We start from the raw sequence: 18,602 nt of genomic DNA, 5'->3' as shown, positions 1-18,602 counted from the left end.
TCATTCTCCGTCTCTCTCTCTGACACTCTCTCGTTCTCCATCTCTCCCTCTGACACATTCTTGTTCGCCAAATGCGAGTATCCATGCATTTCCCACCCCAAAGCCAGAGAGACCCCAAACACCCTCAGATACCCTCTGAGCCCCTTGCCCTCTGCTTTCAAACTGTGCACCCCTACTCTGGAGAAAAATTTCCATGGTGTCTCCTCACTCTGCTCCACATCACTGAGCCTCTCCATCGCAGACCACATCCCACCGAATCCACTCCCCGCTGTTAACACGTCCTCCCTCAAGGTGGTGACCAGAGCAGCACACCCAACTCCAGCTGAGGTCTGTTTCGCAAAGTTATAAAAGGCCAAACAGAAGATTCCTCAGGACTGGAGGATTTAAGGAGAGACTGGACAGGTTGGGACTGTTTTCCCTGGGGTGAAGGGTGTCCTGAAATGCTGGGGCCCTTCGAGTTATTGGTTAGACCGCACTTGGGGTGGCGTGTGCAGTTTTGAGTCTCTTGCCCAAGAAAGGATGAGCTGGCATTGGAGAGGGTCCAGAGGAGGAGGTTCACAAGAATAATCCCAGGAGTGACAGGGTTAACGTATGAAGAGTTTGATGGTTCTGGGCCTGTACACACTGGAGTTTAGAAGAATGAGGGAGCTAATCTCATTGAATTATTGGATAGTGAAAGGCCTTGATAGAGTGGGAGCACAGAGGCTGTTTCCTGTAATGGGGAATCCCAGGACCAGAGGGAAGTGGATCTGTGAAATTCATTGCCACAGACAGCTGTGAAGGCCAAGCCTTTGGGTACATTTCAGAAAGAGTTTGTTGATTCATAAGGGTGTTAAAGGTTATAGGGAGAATAGCGTTGACAACATAAATCAGCTCTGATGGAATGGCAAAGCTGACTTGAAAGGCTGAATGGCCTAATTCTGCTTCTATGTCTTATGGTCTGACAGAGATTTATAAGATAGATAGCCACAGTCATTTGCCCAGTGGGGGAGTCTAAACCTTTTGGGAGAGTTGTAATGTTACTGGGGAGAGCTAAAATCCAATCATCTACCAGACTGTGAAACATTTTCCCACAAATGATGGCACGTCTGCATCTCTGCTCCACCTGCTGTATTCCTTTGGTTCTCTCTACCTTCCCTCTTCACTTTCTGGTGGATCAGTCGGCTAACAGGTGGCTTCCTGGACTCACATCCAGACACTGATTCCTGCAGCCACCACTGTCCTCCAGTGAAGGTGTCCCCATGGTGCCTTCAGTGAGGGTGTTCTGTGATGCACGCCCAGTGACAGTGACTGAGAGGTGATATCTTCCCCAGGGATGATACTGGCAGGGGAACCTGCGGGCACTGGTGTTCCCCTGCACCACCTGTCATCTTCCCCCTCTGGGAGAGGTGGGGGGAGTGGGAGTAGACTGGGTGAGGAATCTCACCAACAATCCTTGTCCCCCTTGGTGGGTGAGGTGGTGGGTGTGGGAGGTTCATTGGAGTAGCCTGGATGAGGACCCACACCAGCTGTCCTTGTCCCCTCAGTGGGAGAGGTGGAATCAGCAGGATGTTTTTAATCATTTTCACAAAGGCAGTTGAATTAGTGATGTAGTGTTCACACCCAGAGAAGTGGTGTAACTTCACTGAACTTCACTTGCCCCATCATTGAAATTTTCCTGGAACCAATGCACTCACTTCCAAGAAATCTTCATCTCATGTTTCCAATATTTAGTGCTTATTTATTATTATCATCTTTTCATTTTGTATTCGCACAGTTTGTTGTCTTCTGCACTCTGAACGCATTAGTCGGGCATTGATTTCATTGATTCTGTAATGATCATTATTCTGCAGATTTGGAAGTAAATGAATCTCAGGATTGTTTATGGTGACATATGTGTTTTAATAATAAAATTTACTTTGTATTTTGAAATTTGAAAAGAGTAACGTGTTTATCAATAACATGTAGGAAATGCAGAAGAAGGACTAAACAGATAATTATGTGATTTTTGCTTTGATTTTCCCACCAGCCCAGATTCCCCAGCACAACACCCCACCATCCCCACACCATCAATACATTGAATACAGTGATAAATTGAATGACCATAATCCAGGATCTTCCGTATCATCTCTTTTCCCTCTTCCTGCATTCTCTGTTCTGTTTAATTTCTGTACTTAGACAGGACGTACTTGCAGGGGGTCTGCTCTATCAGCAGCTCGCGTATCTGTGGACCAGGGCAGTCAATGATGAGGAATGGATGAGGAAACGTGGTTAATCTGCACTGGATGGGGTTCATGAACCCAGGCAGGACAGCCGTGAGCTTCCAACTCTGCCCTCCATCATCCACAGAAATCCATCACTTAACACCAAGAGAATCCCTCGTCTCTTCACCAACAGCCACATCCCTGAAACACAGGAAGACTTAATTGCTTCCAAATCAGACCATTCATGTTCCTCATTAATCACCAAGCAACCCTACCCTCACCAGGGCAAATCACTTTCCAACACACTGGAGAACACCCCTTCCTCATAGTTCATGGAAATCTTGCTCAGTGGAATTAACTTCCCATCACAGCGAGGAATCTTGTTTTCTAAACCAATGAAGATCCCACCTATGAAGATGCAAAGCTATCCTTTCCCTCTGTATGACAGCCGCTGCTCCAAACCAGAAATAGCTCCTTTCTACAAAATTAGGACTTTCCCTTGTCTGGTTGAAATAGTAACTGGTTTCCCACAATCATCCCAGATTCCCCACCACAACCCCATCACCACTAACCTCACCCATTATCCAGTGATACAGTGAATGATCGCAATCCAGGATCCAGAGTATCAATTCCTTTCTCTCTTCCTGTATTCTCTGTTCAGTGTAACCCTTTGCACTTGGACAGGACATACTTGCTCTCTCGATGTCTCACCTATTGACGAGGGCAGTTGATGGTGAGGGGCAGGTGAAGAAACACAGTTAGACTGTACTATGTGGGGATGATGACTCAGACCAGGACAGCAGACACACCCCCTCTTACACCTCCCCCATCACCCACCGAATCTATCACAGAACATCAAGAGCTTGCCTCTCTTTCACACCATGAACCACACCCACTAAACACTGGCAGAATTCCATTCCTTCTGAATCAGATTATTCACATACCTCATAAATCAACATGCAACCCTACCTCTACCAGGGGAAATCACCTTCCATCACACCGGAGGACAACATTTGCTCACAGTTCATGGAAATCTCCCTGTGTGGACACCAGGGGAAACATCTTCCCCATCACACCTGAACGTCTCCTCTTCCCCACTCGCAGGAGATTCCCCCTCCTACAAACCATGACGGTCTCTACTCCATACAACAGGTAACCCCTTCCTCCTAAATAAGGAATACATTGTCCTTTAGCTGGGAGGGAGAACATTTCCATCTCAGACCACATATTCCAACCATTGCCCCTCCCACCCCCAAATAAAATGGAATGCTACCCATAACCTCCAAAGAAACCAGGGAATTCCTTTCACCTCCCTCAATCTAGATCAGGGGTTCCCAACCTGGGGTCCATGGATCCCTCAATTAATGGCAAAGCTCCATGGCATAAAAAAGACTGCGATCCCCTGATCGAGATGATTCCACTCATCACCATCATGTCTATCCATGACCATGATTGTTCAATGGTTCAATATCTGAGAGTGTACACAGTATACAACCTGAAATTCTTACTCTTCATGGACATCCACAAAACAGGAAAAAAACACATAGAAAGAATGACAGAAAACGTCAGAACTACAAAGGCCCCTCCCCCCTCCCCCCTCCCCAGATAAACAGCAGCAAAATCATCAACCCTCCCCCCACTTGCTTCAGCATAAGCATCAACCGCACCTCCCACCACCCACCATGCAAGCAATAGCAAATTCTTCTGCAGAAGTGCTTTGCCATTGCCTTCTCTGGGTAGTGTCTTTACAAGATGGGTTATCCCAGCCATGATCACCATTCTTCAGAGATTGTCTGTATAGAGTTGCATAATCAGGATACCAGCTGCTCACAGAACCACACCAGCTCCCGTGGTTGTACATGACCCTGATCTGGGGGCTTAGTAGTGCCACCCCTCACCCAAGGGTGACCTGCAGGCCAGCGGAGGGAAGGAGCAACCTTACACCTCTTTTCACCCCGCACAAACCCCTCAGACCAGATAAACCCCTTTCCCTACAACAGAAATCTCAGTGATATCTGGGAATGAAGGTGTAAGGCTGATTGGGGAAGTGCAAACTATGGAAAGGTGGGATGGTCAGTCCGTGGTGGTGGAGAGTTGAAGTAACTTTGTTTGTCGTAGGGAAACAACGTTAACGACAAATGGCAAATTGGGAGCAGCAACTGTTCATCACAGAGGGGGGACAATCATCATTCAATGAGAAACATTGGGGCTTCAGCAAGCATAGGAGGGGAAAAAGTCAGGTTCACTGGGGTGGGGAGATACAACCACAGCTACATTAGTCAGAATTTTCAAACCGGATTACATGTGGAATAAATCTCTCACCTGTCGGAGATACTCCTTGGAGATTCCCTGGTTGCTCTGTCCAACATAAAACACTTGGGCCTTGCTAATCATCTTCTCACATTTCTCCTTTGTTGGGAACCCCTTGACTGGAAGATTAATGCAGCTCTGAGTCACGTTTTTACCTGGCCTGACACAGAGGCAGCAACACCTATAGCTTGCGGGATTGTGAAGGTGAGATCAGAAACCCTGGCTCCAGAAGATTAAACACATCATGATCTGCACTGAAATGCAAAGGGGCTCATGGGGACATAAGGTTGAGTGGGTTGGGATGGATGAGAAGGGGTGAAGACAGGTGACAGGGATAGGGACTCGTCTGAGTCTAATTCTGAATACAACAAACGTGATGAACTGATCTTCACAGATGATATCCACGGACTGTCACAGAAAGGCAGACAGGGTGGGGTGGGAGCATTCAGAAAGCAGATATAGAGACCATCAGAGAGCAAGAGTCTTTGAGCGTAGCATATGACTGAGGAAATGTAAGCAGAGGGTGTGCTGTGATATTTATACAAGAAATACAATAGTTTTAGAGCGGTTCCTCCAACAATGAGCGAATATAGTATTTGTTCCTGCATCCTATGGGTGGATCACACTTGATGTCATTGGGCACCAACTCTGACTGAGGACCCTCCACCAAGCCAACTTACATCCCCTCAGCAGACACAGACAAACACACACACAAACAAACCTGATCACGTTTCCATCTCTTGGGGAGAGGATGTTTCCCGAATTGGTCCTGTAGTCGATGACTTGCTGTGCCCTTCACCTTTGGAAGTCAGCAGATGTAGACAATAAAAGAAAAACAGAACATCAGAGTTTGCCAGACTTATGATCACCAAAATACATCATCAGGGTGAGACAGCAGTTTGGGGGAATGGAGGATTTCCCACTACAGTGAAATCTCCAAGACACTAAAACACATAGTCTTGCACGACCCAATTGCCCTCCTGAACAACTGTCACTGCCTCAGTGTGAGATAGAATGAATTTCCTGGAAGTATTTCTTTCAGTAATTTGAGCTTTTGGTGTGATGCTCAAATCCAGAGCACTGGTATAAGTGACCTAAGACGATGCTGAAACATGGCAGAGGGGGGAAAGGCGAAAAAATGATGTCATTCACCCCTATCATGAGACCATAAGACTAGCAACAGCATTAGGCCATTCAGCCCATCGAGTCTGCTCCGCCATTCTATCATGGCTGATCTCGGATGCCACTCAACCCCGTACACCTGCCTTCTTGCCATATCCTTCGACGCCCTGACCAATCAGGAAACTATCAATTTTTGCTTTAATGATACCCATGGTTGTGGCCTCTACCACAGTCTGTGGCAGGCCACTCCACAGATTCACTGCCTCTGGCTATAAAAATATTCTCTTTACCTCTGTTCTAAAGGGTCATCCCTCAATTTTGAGGCTGTGCCCACTAATTCTGGACACACCCACTGTAGGAAACATCCTCTCCACATCTACTCTATCTGGCCCTTTCGATATTTGGTAGGTTTCAATGAGATCCCCCTGCATTCTTCTAAATTCCAGTGAGTACAGGCCCAAAGCTGCCAAACACTCCTCATATGTTAACTCCTCCATTCCTGGAATCATCCTCATGAACCTCCTCTGGACTCTCCAATGACAACACATCCTTTCTGAGATATGGGGCTCAAAACTGTTGACAACACTCTGCACTGCATGGAATGGCCAGCAGGTGAATTCATCTGACACATTCTTGGACAGGGAATGGGAGAGATTGAATGAACCCCACAAACACAGGATTTGGTACCTGTGGATGTGTCTCCCGCTGGGACAGATGACGGTAGCTGAGGGGGTTCTCCAGTTAATGATTCGCTGGCTTCTTCAGTTGTGGATGTCTGGGGATCTGGAATAAAACAACAGAGAGACTGGAGAGTGTGGACTCTGAGAAAAGTCATCAGGCTGGGACAGACTTTGGGCGAGCAGAGAGTGAGATCCATGTTGAATTCAACATGATCCCTCTTACCGTCACCATCCTTTCCCTTCCAAACAATTGATATTACCCTCCTTCCAAGTGGGGATGAATTTCATGAAGATACATGGGACTCACATTTCCCTTTAGTAATCCTCACTACTCACACCTGAGCTTGAAGACACCAGTGTGCACATGGTCAGTCCCAGACCAGGTTCTTTCCTCTCACTCCTGAAATCTCCACTCTGCATCCTGGCATGAGTCCCATCTCCCTTTCCTTATTCCTCTCCTCTGGAGGTAAGCATTGTTCTTCCCACTGATACCTGCTGAGTTGGAGACTGCAGAGTCAATTGGAGAGTGTACTTTGTGGATTTCATGCACCAGGTTTAAAAAGTGATGGGCCAGTCAGGACCTGTCTGCTGGGTGGAAGGTGGCAGAGTGAGTTGGGGACATTTCTTTGTGGACTTTATGTGTCAGCTTTAAAAAGTGACAGATACCTGATGGGACATGTTTGCCGAGCGAGAAATCACTTGCACTGTTAGTAACGTATCAAGGATCAATAAAAAGAAATGTCGTGTAAATGGAGCGGCCATTGATGGAGTAAGCCAGTGATTGAATGGTCAGCCTTTGACTCAACAGGCTTTGGCAAGAACTGGCAGAGGCCAAGTCACTGAGTTGTTTGCAATCATTTAGTTGATTGTAGAGCTTGAGCTTAAGGTGTTAGAGCCAAAGATTTAGCAAGTGTAGGCAGGATGATAGCTTAGGCACTGGAATGCTCCTCCTGTATTATATGGGATTTCAGGGTACCTAATAGTCTCCCTGATGGCTACATCTGCAGGAAGTCCAACTTCAGCTCCTGACTGAGGAGATCAGGGATCTGAGCTGGATGGATTCAGGAACATCCAGGAGGCTTCATGGATGAGACTTTTACTATGTTACTCACACCCAGAGTGCAGACTTCAGATAGTAAAATGTTGATCATCTGGAGAACTATGGGGTGTAAGCAGATAGTGCAAGGTTCCCCAGTGGCTGCTGCACTCAGCAGCAAGTAGACCCCTTTGGATACTGCTGGGAGGATGATCGATCAAAGCACAGCAGCATCCACCAGGCCGCGGCAATGTGGCCGACTCTAAGGCTCAGAAGGAAAGGGCAAATTCAAACTGAGTGAAAGTTCGGGGGACTGACAGCAGATTCTGTGGCTGAGAAGGAGACGTCAGGAAGGTGTGTTGCATCCAAGGTGCCAGGATGAAGGTTGTCTCAGAGTGGCTGCAGGGTATTCTCGAGAGGGAGGGTGAGCAGCCAGAGGTCATGGTGCACACCGGCACCAGTAACATAGGTAGAAAGGGGAAAGGGGGTTGCACGGTGAGCTATGGAAGACCAGAAGATCATTAGACATAGGAACAGAATTAGGCCATTCAGCCCATCAAGTCTGCAAGATTTCCAAGAGATCTCTGGATTGCTCCCAGTGTCACATGTTAGTCAAGGCAGGAATAGGATGATGGTACAGATGAATGAGTGGCTGAGGAATGGTACAGGGGGCAGGGTTTCAGTTTTCTCGATCAATGGGATATCTTCTGTGGAAGATCTGATCTGTACTAAAAAGAAGGGGATACCTGAACGCAAGGAAGACTAATATCCTTGTGGACAGGTTTGCTGGAGGTGCTGGGGAGGGTTTAAACTAACTTGGTGGAGAGATGGCAACTGGAGAAATAGGGCTGAGGAGGGAGCAGTTGGTATACAGCTGGAGGCAGTGTGTAGTGAGATTATCCAGAAAGACAGCCAGATGATAGGTCAGTGGGATGAGTTGTAGTGTAACATGGGGCAAATTCGAAAAGTGATGAATACGGGGCCAGAAGTGTTACATTTGAATGCTCATGGTATATGGAATAAGGTGGATGATACGGTAAAGCAGTTTGGAGATTGTGGGCATCAGTGAGTCGCGGCTGAAAGAAGATCATAGTAGGGAGCTTAACATCCAAGGATAAATATTGTAACAAAAGGGCAAGCAGGGACACAGAAGGGGTTATGTGGTTCTGTTGGTAGAAACTGAAATCAAATCCTTAGGAAGAGGTGGCACTGGATCAGAAGATATAGATCCCTTGTGGGTAGAGTTAAGGGTAAAAAGACCATAGTGGGAGTTGTGTCCAGGCCTTCGAACAGATGTGGGATACAAGTTCCAACAGCAGATAGAAAAGGCTTTTCAGAAAAGATAGTTATGATGGTCATGGGAGATTCCAAGATGCAGATAAATCGGGAAAATCGGGTTGCGAAAAGGGAATTTGTAGAATGCCTGACACAGGGCATTTTGGAGCAGCTTGTAAATGATTCCACAAGGGAAAAGTGATTCCATATGGGATGTTGCATGTTGAGCCAGATTTGATGAGGGAGCTTAAGGTAACAAAATGCTTCAGAGGCACTGAAAAGGAGAATATAATGTCAGATGTATCAGCACCTGAGTGGAGTCAAGGGAATTATAAAGGCATGAGAGAGCAGCTGGTCAAAGTTGATTGGAAGGAGACCCTAGCAGGCAAAGACGACAGAAAAACAATGGCAAGAGTTTCTGGAGGCACTTCGGAAGGTGAAGGATAGAGACATCCCAAAGAGGAAGAAGATGAAGAAGTATTCCCAAGGGAGGGCAAGGCAACTGTGACGGACAAGGGAAGTCAAAGATGCATAAAAGGAAGAGAGAACATAGCAAGAATTAGTGGGAAGTTAGATGATTGGGAAGCTTTGAAAAACCAACAGAAGGCAACTAAAAAAAAAAGTGAAAAGATGCAATATGAGGGAAACTTATCCAATAATATAAAAGAAGATCACAAAAGTTTCTGATATATAAAGAGTAAACGAGAAATGAGGGTGGCTTTCGGACCACTGGAAAATGACACTGGAGAGGTAGTAATGTGGGACAGAGAAATGGTGCCAAACAAAATTATTACTTTGCGTCAGTCTTCACTGTGGAAGACAGAAGCAGTATGCCATAAATTCAAGGGTGTTAGGGGGCAGATCTGAGTATAGTTGTGACTACTAAGGAGTTGCTTAGAGAAAAATGTCTGAAGGTAGGTAATCCACCTGAGCCAGATGGACTACACCCCAAAGGGTCTGAAAGAGACAGTTTAAGGGATTGTGGAATCATTGGTAATGGTCTTTCAAGCATTATGAGATTTTGGAATGGCTCCAAAGGACAAGAAAATTGGAAATGTCGCTCCACTCTTCAGGAAGGGAGGGAAGCAGAAGAAAGGAAATTACAGGTCAGTTATATCACAGAGCTTTGATCATTCTTTTATATGAGTGATGGTACTAAACCAGCACGTGTGGAGAAAATATCCACAAGGATTTTGCCTGGACTTGAGTGCCTGAGTTACAAAGAGATGTTGTGTAACCTGTGACTTTATTCAATTCACCGTACAAACTGGACAGATCTCCACCATAGAGTCTTGTGTGAGGCTCCATTCATACATCCCCAACAGTCACTTGTGCTTTTAGCTGGTTCTGGGGCTCTGGACTAAGACACAGTGTCTTCATGCTCTGTACCCTGCCATTCCCAAGAGACCCAGAATCTGTTTTAAATCAGGGGCACATGGGGAGTGCAGGAGGGGAAGTATTGAGGTCGCTTGTGATGGAATGAAACAATAGGAATCACCAAAATCACCCTTCCCTCGGACCAGTAAATGCCCATCACAGCTGTAATGTAAGTTTATACACACTCATCCAACCACCAGTCACTGCATTCCACATCCTCCTCCCATGAGAGATCTGCTCCGCTGTCCTCACTCATCACAAACACATCACTTACAAGTTTCCAACAGATGACTAGAACCCTCTTTGACAATATCCCCAATCCCATTCTTAGCCACGCTGTTTGTCAGTCACTCCAGAACAATTGTCTGGGATGCATAATCCAGGGATACTCAGATCTGACCCTGTATGCCTCGGTCACTCAATTAACCCCAGCATCTGCACATTCATTTCACTTCATGTTTATCTCAAAGGACGATCTCCTGTTCATCCCGCTCACCCATGTACCAGGCCCAGTGGCCTCCCCCACACCCACTGCTCAGAATACCGAGATATTTGTGTCCGTTCTCATCTGTCAGTCTTGTTATGCAACACTTTTACCTGCTTCCTCACCTCTCTCCCCTCGGTCTCTCCCACACCACTTTGGCCGTTCCACACCCATCTGTCCATGGCCACACAATCACCTATCTCCCTCGTCCACTCCGTCACCCGTCGCCTTCGTCCACTCCGTCACCCATCCCCGTCGGCCACTTGGTCACCCTTGTCATTCCGTCTCCCGTCGCCCACTGACGCTCCGTCACCTGTATCCCTCATCCACTCCCTCACCCGTCACCCAGAGTCACTCCATCACCCATCTCCTTCAGTCCGTCTGACACCCATCTTTCTAGGTCTCTCAATTACCCGTCTCCCTCGGCCACTCCGTCACCCGTCACCCTCCGTCACTCCGTCTCCCTCCGTCACTCCTTCACCTGTCTCCCTCCGTCACTCGTTTCCCTCTCTCACCCATCGCCCAGAGTCACTCCGTCTCCCATCTGCCTTGTCCACTCCGTCTCCCATCTCACTCAGTCAGTCTATCATCCACACCCTCAGTCAGTCCCTTGATTTGTATTGGATGATAATTTCAGAAAGGAGTCTGTGTAAAACACATCCCCACAACTGACACCTGAGCTTGTATCTGGGTCTGTGGTCGTGGACAATTCATCACTTGGCGCAGGAGTTGTCCCATCGGGTTGTGGAGTTGGTACAGATGTTGGAGCTGTAATAAACCGAGGTACATGGTGGGGACAGAGGACCAGACAATTGTCCGTGTTGGGGCCACTTCTTTTTACGTTGTACATCAATGATTTGGATTATGGAATAGATGGCTTTGTAGCTAAGTTTGCTGATAATGCAAAGATAGGTGGAGGGGCCGGTAGTGCTGAGGAAACAGAGAGTCTGCAGAGAGACTTGGATAGATTGGCAGAATGGGCAAAGAAATGGCAAATGAAGTACAATGTTGGAAAGTGTATGGTTATGCACTTTGGCAGAAGAAATAAACAGGCAGACTATTATTTAAATGAGGAGAGAGTTCAAAGTTCTGAGATACAGCGGGACTTGGGAATCCTCGTGCAGGATAACCTTAAGGTTAACCTCCAGGTTGAGTTGGTGGTGAAGAAGCCGAATGCAATGTTGGCAGTCATTTCCAGAGGAATAGAGTACAGGAGCAGGGATGTGATGTTGAGGCTCTATAAGGCGCTGGTAAAACCTCACTTGGAGTACTGTGGGCAGTTTTGGTCTCCTTATTTAAGAAAGGATGTGCTGACGTTGAGAATATTCACTAGAATAATTCCAGGAATGAGAGGGTTAACATAATGAGGAACGTTTGTGCACTCTTGGACTGTATACCTTGGACTTTAGAAGAATGAGGGGAGACCTCATAGAAACATTTCGAATGTTGAAAAGCATGGACAGAGTGGATGTGGCAAAGTTGTTTCCCATGATGGGAGAGTCTAGTACGAGAGGGCATGACTTAAGGATTGAAGGGCGACCTTTCAGAACAGAGATGTGAAGAAATTTTTTTAGCCAGAGGGTGGTGAATCTATGGAATTTATTGCCACGGGCAGCAGTGGAAGCCAATTCAATGGGTGTAGTTAAGGCAGAGATTGATAGGTATCTGAGCAGCCAGGGCATCAAAGGTTATGGTGAGAAGGTGGGGGAGTGGGACTAAATGGAAGAATGGATGAGCTCATTATAAAATGGCAGGGCAGACTCGATGGGCCAAATGGCCGACTTCTGCTCCTTTGTATTATGGTCTAATTGACCACCCAGATGGGAGTGGGAATCCAACATCTTCCCAACCACTGAGGTTGGAATAACTGGCCTATCGTTGCCAGCCTATTGCCTTTCTCTATTCTTGAAGAGTGGAGTAACATTTGCAATTTTCCTGTATTCCATACCATTATAGAATCCATTGATTCCTGATAGGTCATTAGTAATGCCTCCGCCACCTCCGTCGGACACTCTCCCCCTCCATCAGTCCCTTGATTCTGATTGAATTCCACATTGACTTTCCAGGAGGGGTCTGCTCGGCTGACCCAAGTCATCCCAACCGGACAGTCTTCATCTTTCCAAAAGTTGGCTAGAGTCCTCTCTAACTATCTCTCTATTCCCACTCTGAGTCACTCGTTGCCTGTTTGTCAGTCACTCCTGTACAATTCTCTGGGATGCAACATCTCCCTCGGTTACTCCATCACCCATCTCCGTTGGCCAATCCGTCACCTTTCGCCCTCGCCCACTCCGTCACCCATCGCCCTCGACCATTCCGTCACCCATCTTTCTAGGTCTCTCAATTACCCATCTCCCTCAGTTACTACGTCACCCATCTCTCTCAGCCACTCCTTCACCCATCTCCTTCAGCCAAACTGCCACCCATCTCACTTGGCCACTCCGTCACCTGTCTCCCTCAGCCACTCTATTATCTATCTCCCCTCAGTCTGTCCCTTGATTCTGATTGAATCCATTTGATTCCTGTGTAAAGCTCATCCCCACAACTGATACCTGAGCTTGTATCTGGGTCCGTGGTCGTGGACAATTCATCACTTGGCTCAGGAGTTGTCCCCTTGGGTTGTGGAATTGGTACAGATGTGGGATCTGTCATAAACAGAGGTACATGCTGGGAACAGAGGAACAGACAAATGACCACCCAGATGGCAATCCAACATCTTCCCAACCACTGAGGCTGGAATAACTGGCCTGTCATTTCCGTCCTTCTGCCTCTCTCCCGACATGAAGAGTGGAGTGACACTTGCAATGTTCCAGTATTCCGGAACCATTCTAGAATCCATTGATTCTTGAAGTATCATTACTAATGCCACCACAATCTCTTCAGCCTCCTCTTCCAGAGCTCTGGGGTGTTCGCCATCTGGTCCAGGAGCTGATCCATTCTCCCATTTAGTCCCACTCCCCCACCTTCAGACCTTTCAGTTTCCCAGGAACCTACACCCTAGTTATGGTAACACAGAGCAGCCAAAACTCCACCACAGAGACTTGGGGGAGGCTCCATTGCAACAGCACCAACCACTGACAAATGTGCTTATGGATTGAGGACAAATACATGCTCTGTACCTGACTGCTCCCTAGAGACCCTGAATCTGTTTTAAATCAGGGACACATGGTGAGTGTAGGAGATGAAATATTGACCTCGCTTGTGATAGGAGAGACTATGGAATCCCACAGAGGACAGGCCAACTGTCTGTATGGAGAAGTGGACGATTTTGCCAACAGGGGAAGCCAAAGAAGGAGAGGATGGATGGTTTGGTCTCGGAAAGATGGAGGGGATTGCTTGGTCCTCATGGGAGCTGTCGGGGATGACTCAAGCTTGGTGCTCAGCAGTTATGAGCACTGACAGTGGATGGTTCATGTCAGTCTCGGTGTGGGAGAGGACATTGCCCATCAGACGAGGAGGATGACGATCTGGTATGACAGATTGACTTGGACGGTGGGTACATGGCAAATGACTGAGGTGATCCCCTGATCTTGCGGTAGACTGGAACATTCCGCATACTGTGATTTGATCATTTGGGATGTTTCAAATTCCAAGTAACTCCTATCTCTCCCCCAACTCCCCACTGTGCGTTAATGGGGAACAGTACCGTACCTGTACAATAAACTTTGTTACAGCAGTGTGTTGGCTTCAGCCAGTACACAAAGAAATCACCACAGTTTTTGATCTTGATAGTCCGCTTTGTTTCACAGTCGCATTGCTCCCAGCTGAAGCAGACAGTCCTGTTGACCTCCCCCTCTTCCACGCTGGGATGGTGACCTGGAATTTGTAAACATTATAAAATATACCCGTCTGCACAGTACAATGGGACACATGCAACCCAATCCACTGCAAATCCACTGTTTTCAACCCACTGTCCAGACCGTGGTCAATCAGTGTGAGCTGCTGTCCTCCCCACAGCCACATCTTGTCTCACCTAGTCTCAAAGTATAGCTCCTGCTGATGAGACCTTGTGGGTCCCTGTCCCATCAAACACGATTCCAACCCCTGAAGGGCTTTGACAACACTGAATCTATGAACAAGCTGACACACTGTTGAACATAAAGGGAATCAGAGATATTTGCAAGCTGACCCACTGCTGGATACCTCCAAAGAGAATCAGAGACATTTGCAAACTCAGAAAATATCCAAAACTGACAACAATCACAATTGTTGCAAGTTGTTAAAATTCATGTCTTTTCTAAATCCTGGATATGTTTAAATATAACCTTAACCTGAAATTAGAAAAGAGATAAGAATTTTAAAATAATTGCAACATGGAAACTAAGGAATGGGTTGAATTGAAAACAGTACACGATCCTGTTGAAAGGTTACATAGGTTTATTAATTACTTCATGAACTGTGGGCTGCTGTGGAATACACTCAACTCCCCGGGTGCAGCTCCTCCAGTGAAATTGCAATGGGTCTTATCTGGAGTGGGTTTAACTGGGTAGAACCAGAGACCAACTACAGGTACCAGGGATCTGCAGGAAGCTGGCAGATTCCATGTAGGTTCAGGGACGCAGTGTTGTTTCAGCATCTGTGGGGAGCATTTCTCAGGGATGTCGAGATCTGTTTCTGTACAGAGGGTTATCCATGATCTGTGTCTAGTCTGGCCCGATGTGAAAAGTAACCAAGCCCCACTGCTGCATACTACGACCTTACCATTTAACCAACCCGGACTTGTCCCGGAGCATTTGTATGTTGGAACGACAGTCTCAGGAATTCTCCACCCACCAGAACTGAAAAATAAATAGCAGCTCCATCCACAACTGAGCATCCACTGAGGGAATGAGGAGGAATCAGGGCCCAATCCATTGGTTTGATATTCTCTGCAATCTCAGGAAGTCCTGTTTGATCTTTGACATAAAACTTCCTGCAGATACAGGAAATCTTGAGCAACGCTCATGAAATACTGCAGAAACTCAGCAAGCTAGGCAAAGTTCCAGGTAGGGTTTATTATCGGAGTACATACACGTCACCCCACGTACAACCCTGTGATTCCTTTCCTGCGGGCATACTTGGCAAATCTGGAGAACAGTAACAGTAAACAGGATCTGTAAACTGTGCAAATGCAAACACCAAATACAGCATCTGTAGAAAAGAATAAACACGTGAGCCGAGACCCTTCATCGGAACTGTTAGGGAAGGGAAGGGAACAGAAGAAGAAGGTAGTTTACTCACCCCCTTCTCATCTCCTGCCCACCCTCGTTTCCAGCCCAACACCTCCCTCGGTTCCCCATCTCATTCCCTTTACCCCACTATCCACTCCTATCAGATCCCTTCTTCCACAGCCCTCTGCCTCTTCTAACCATTAAATCCCAGCTTCTCACATCATCCCTAATTCCGCCTCTCCTGGTCTCATCTATCACCTTCCACATTACGCTGCACCACCCGCACCCACCACAACCCACCCCATCTTCTTCAACTGGATTCTCCCCACTTCCTCTCCAGTCCTGATGAAGGGTCTTGGTGTAAAATTATTCCTCACCAGAGACACCGCTTGCTGCTGAGTTTCTCCAGCATTTCCCATGTTTTGCCACTTTTATGCTTTGAGCTTTTCTCCAGTTCATCAATGCCTCATTGTCTGGGAATGGGATGTGGGATTCCCTCTTCCTGCATTTATTCCCTGCCACATTACCGACTGATGATCCCAGACGTTCTACGCCCACTGCCTGAACTGAATCTCCCTGTACCCATTCCACAAACCGACTCTCCCTGTATACTCACCCAGAACCAACTGTCCCGGTATCCGCTCCTCGAAACGACTCCCCCTGTATCCGCTCTCCGAACCGACTCCCCCTGTATCCGCTCCCCGGACCGACACTCCCTGTATCTGCTCCCTGAACTGACGCTCCCTGTATCCACTCCCTGAACCAACTCCCCCTGTATCTGCTCCCCGAATCGAATTTCCCTGTATCCGCTCCCCAAACCGACTCCTCCAGTATCCGCTCTCCAAATCGAATCTCCCTGTATTCTCTCCCTAGACTGACTCTCCCTGTGTCAGCTCCCCGAACTGACTCCCCCCCACCCCCCCCCCATATCCACTCCCTGGACCGACTCACCCTGTATTCTCTCCCTGAACTGATTCTCCCTGTATCCGCTCCCTGAACCGACTCCCACTGTATCCACTCCCCAAACAGACCCTCTTTTACCTGCTTCTCAAACCAACCATCCCTGTATCCACTCCCTGAACCGACACTCTCTTTATCTGCTCCCTGAAGCGACTCTCCCGTATCCACTCTCCTTTCTGACTCCCCAAGTATCCGCTCCCCAAACTGACTCTCCCAGTATCCACTCCCCGACCTTACTCCCCGTATCTGCTAGCTGAACTGACACACCTGTATCCGCTACCCAAAACGACTCTCCCAGTATCCACTCCCTGAACCAACTCTCCCTGTATCCGCTCCCTGAACCGACTCTCCCTGTATCTGCTCCCTGAAGCAAGTCTACCTGTATCCGCTTCCTGAACCGACACTCCCAGTATTCGCTCCCAGAACCGACTCCCCATGTGTCCACTCCACGAACCGACTCCCCCTGTATCCACTCCCCGAATTGACCCTCCCTATATCTGCTCCCCGAACTGACTCCCCCGGTATCCACTCTCCGAATCGACTCTCCCTGTTTTCTCACCCCGGACTGACCCACCCTGTATCTGCTCCCCGAACAGGCCCTCCCTGTATCCGCTCCCCAAACCGACTCTCTATATATCCGCTCCCCGGACCAACTCTCTCTGTATCCGCTCCCCAAACTGACCCTGCCTTATCTGCTTCCCGAACCAACCCTCACTGTAACTGCTACCCGAAGCAACTCTCCCTGTATCCACTCCCTGAGCCAACACTCTGTATCTGCTCTCCGAAGAGACTTCCTCTGTTTCCGCTCCCCTGAATGACTCCCCATGTATCCACTCCCTGAACCGATCTTCCCCGTATCCGCTCCCCGAAACAACTGCCCCTGTATCCACTCCCCGAAACGACTCTCCCTGTATCCACACCCAGTGTGACTGATGCCCGCACCTCCATGTATCCGCATCCTGTGACCAATGACTGCAATTCCTACGTATCCATTCCCTTCTGCTTTAATGTGACTGATGATCCCAGACAACCTGTATCCATTCCCTGTCCATGTGGACTCTGCCACATTCCTGTAACAATTAGATCAACCTCTCTTCACATCCTACTTGCTTCCCTGGATGTTTTCTGTTTCATTGACCGGTAGTTATTGAATTTTCTCCTCCCATTACCTTTTAAATCGGCACCATCCTTCTGTCCGGATTTCATCATCCATGTATTTGCTGTGTTCTTCCGATGAAGAATCCGTGCTCCTCCAGGGCTGATGCAGGGTATTGTGGTTTACACACGGATCACAGAGTATGCATCAGGAGTCCGATCAGTGTTAATGGTATTAACATAAATTAGCAATATTAATTTGCATCAATGTCAATTGTTATTAATGTTTATTAGCATCATTAATTAACATTAGTGCTAATGCTTCTTGAAACTTGCCCCCACCTCCACCAACCTCAGTTGCACTCTCTAAAATAATGATCACTTACTCACATGAACACTGTCAGTGCAGTTTCATCTTTCAGCTCTCTATTGAATTGGTGGCAGAAACAGTGAATCATGCCATGTAGAAACATCCATGCTGAACACCCCTCAGGCCTATCTGTCCCAATCTGGCCCATTGTCCTTCTTTGCCTAAATGACTCATCTCGACACATAAATGTTGTCAGCAACCACTCTCTGAGGTTGTGCATTGCAAGCATTTGCCACTCCGTGGGTGAAGGTCTCCTTCGCAAGCCCCCTAAACCACTGCTACATATTCCCTAGTTTTATCTATCTCTGATACAAGACCAGAGGATATTGAGGCGGAATTAGACCATTTGGCCCATCGAGTCTGCTTTGCCATTTCATCATGGCTGATACATTTTTCCTCAGCCCCGGTCTCCTGCTTTCTCCCCGAATCCCTTCATGTCCTGACCAGTCAAGAATCTATCAACCTCGGCCTTCACAGCCGCCTGTGGCAACAAATTCTACAGATTCATACTCTCTGGCTGAAGAAATTCCTCCACGCCTCTGTTCGAAAAGGACGCTATTCTG

At 47.5% G+C, this 18,602-nt stretch overlaps 1 protein-coding gene across 1 annotated transcript; it reads right to left on the bottom strand.

The window, feature by feature from the left end:
* Positions 1 to 2,008: 2,008 nt before the first annotated feature.
* Positions 2,009 to 17,885, bottom strand: LOC140207747 (pancreatic secretory granule membrane major glycoprotein GP2-like). The gene is made up of 5 exons (XM_072276306.1): positions 17,744 to 17,885; positions 14,116 to 14,280; positions 6,303 to 6,398; positions 5,215 to 5,292; positions 2,009 to 2,384 (listed from the first exon to the last, which is right to left on the bottom strand). Exons 1-4 carry the CDS (start codon positions 17,781 to 17,783, stop codon positions 5,219 to 5,221), a joined length of 375 nt encoding a protein of 124 aa, XP_072132407.1. The 5' UTR covers positions 17,784 to 17,885; the 3' UTR covers positions 2,009 to 2,384; positions 5,215 to 5,218.
* Between the last annotated feature and the right edge of the window lie 717 nt (positions 17,886 to 18,602).

Source organism: Mobula birostris, chromosome 13 (genome assembly GCF_030028105.1).
Source record: "Mobula birostris isolate sMobBir1 chromosome 13, sMobBir1.hap1, whole genome shotgun sequence".
Classification (NCBI taxonomy): Eukaryota; Metazoa; Chordata; class Chondrichthyes; order Myliobatiformes; family Myliobatidae; genus Mobula; species Mobula birostris.
This window is presented reverse-complemented; position numbering and strand designations above follow the sequence as displayed.

What these genes read in the sequence shown, in the direction of transcription:
- LOC140207747 (XM_072276306.1), bottom strand. Translation starts at nt 17,783, where the DNA reads ATGATGAAATCCGGACAGAAGGATGGTGCCGATTTAAAAG. An exon ending in GGATGGTGCCGATTTAAAAG is followed by an intron (nt 14,281 to 17,743) that starts GTAATGGGAGGA and finishes TACAAATTCCAG; the next exon opens with GTCACCATCCCAGCGTGGAA. An exon ending in TAACAAAGTTTATTGTACAG is followed by an intron (nt 6,399 to 14,115) that starts GTACGGTACTGT and finishes GTTTTATTCCAG; the next exon opens with ATCCCCAGACATCCACAACT.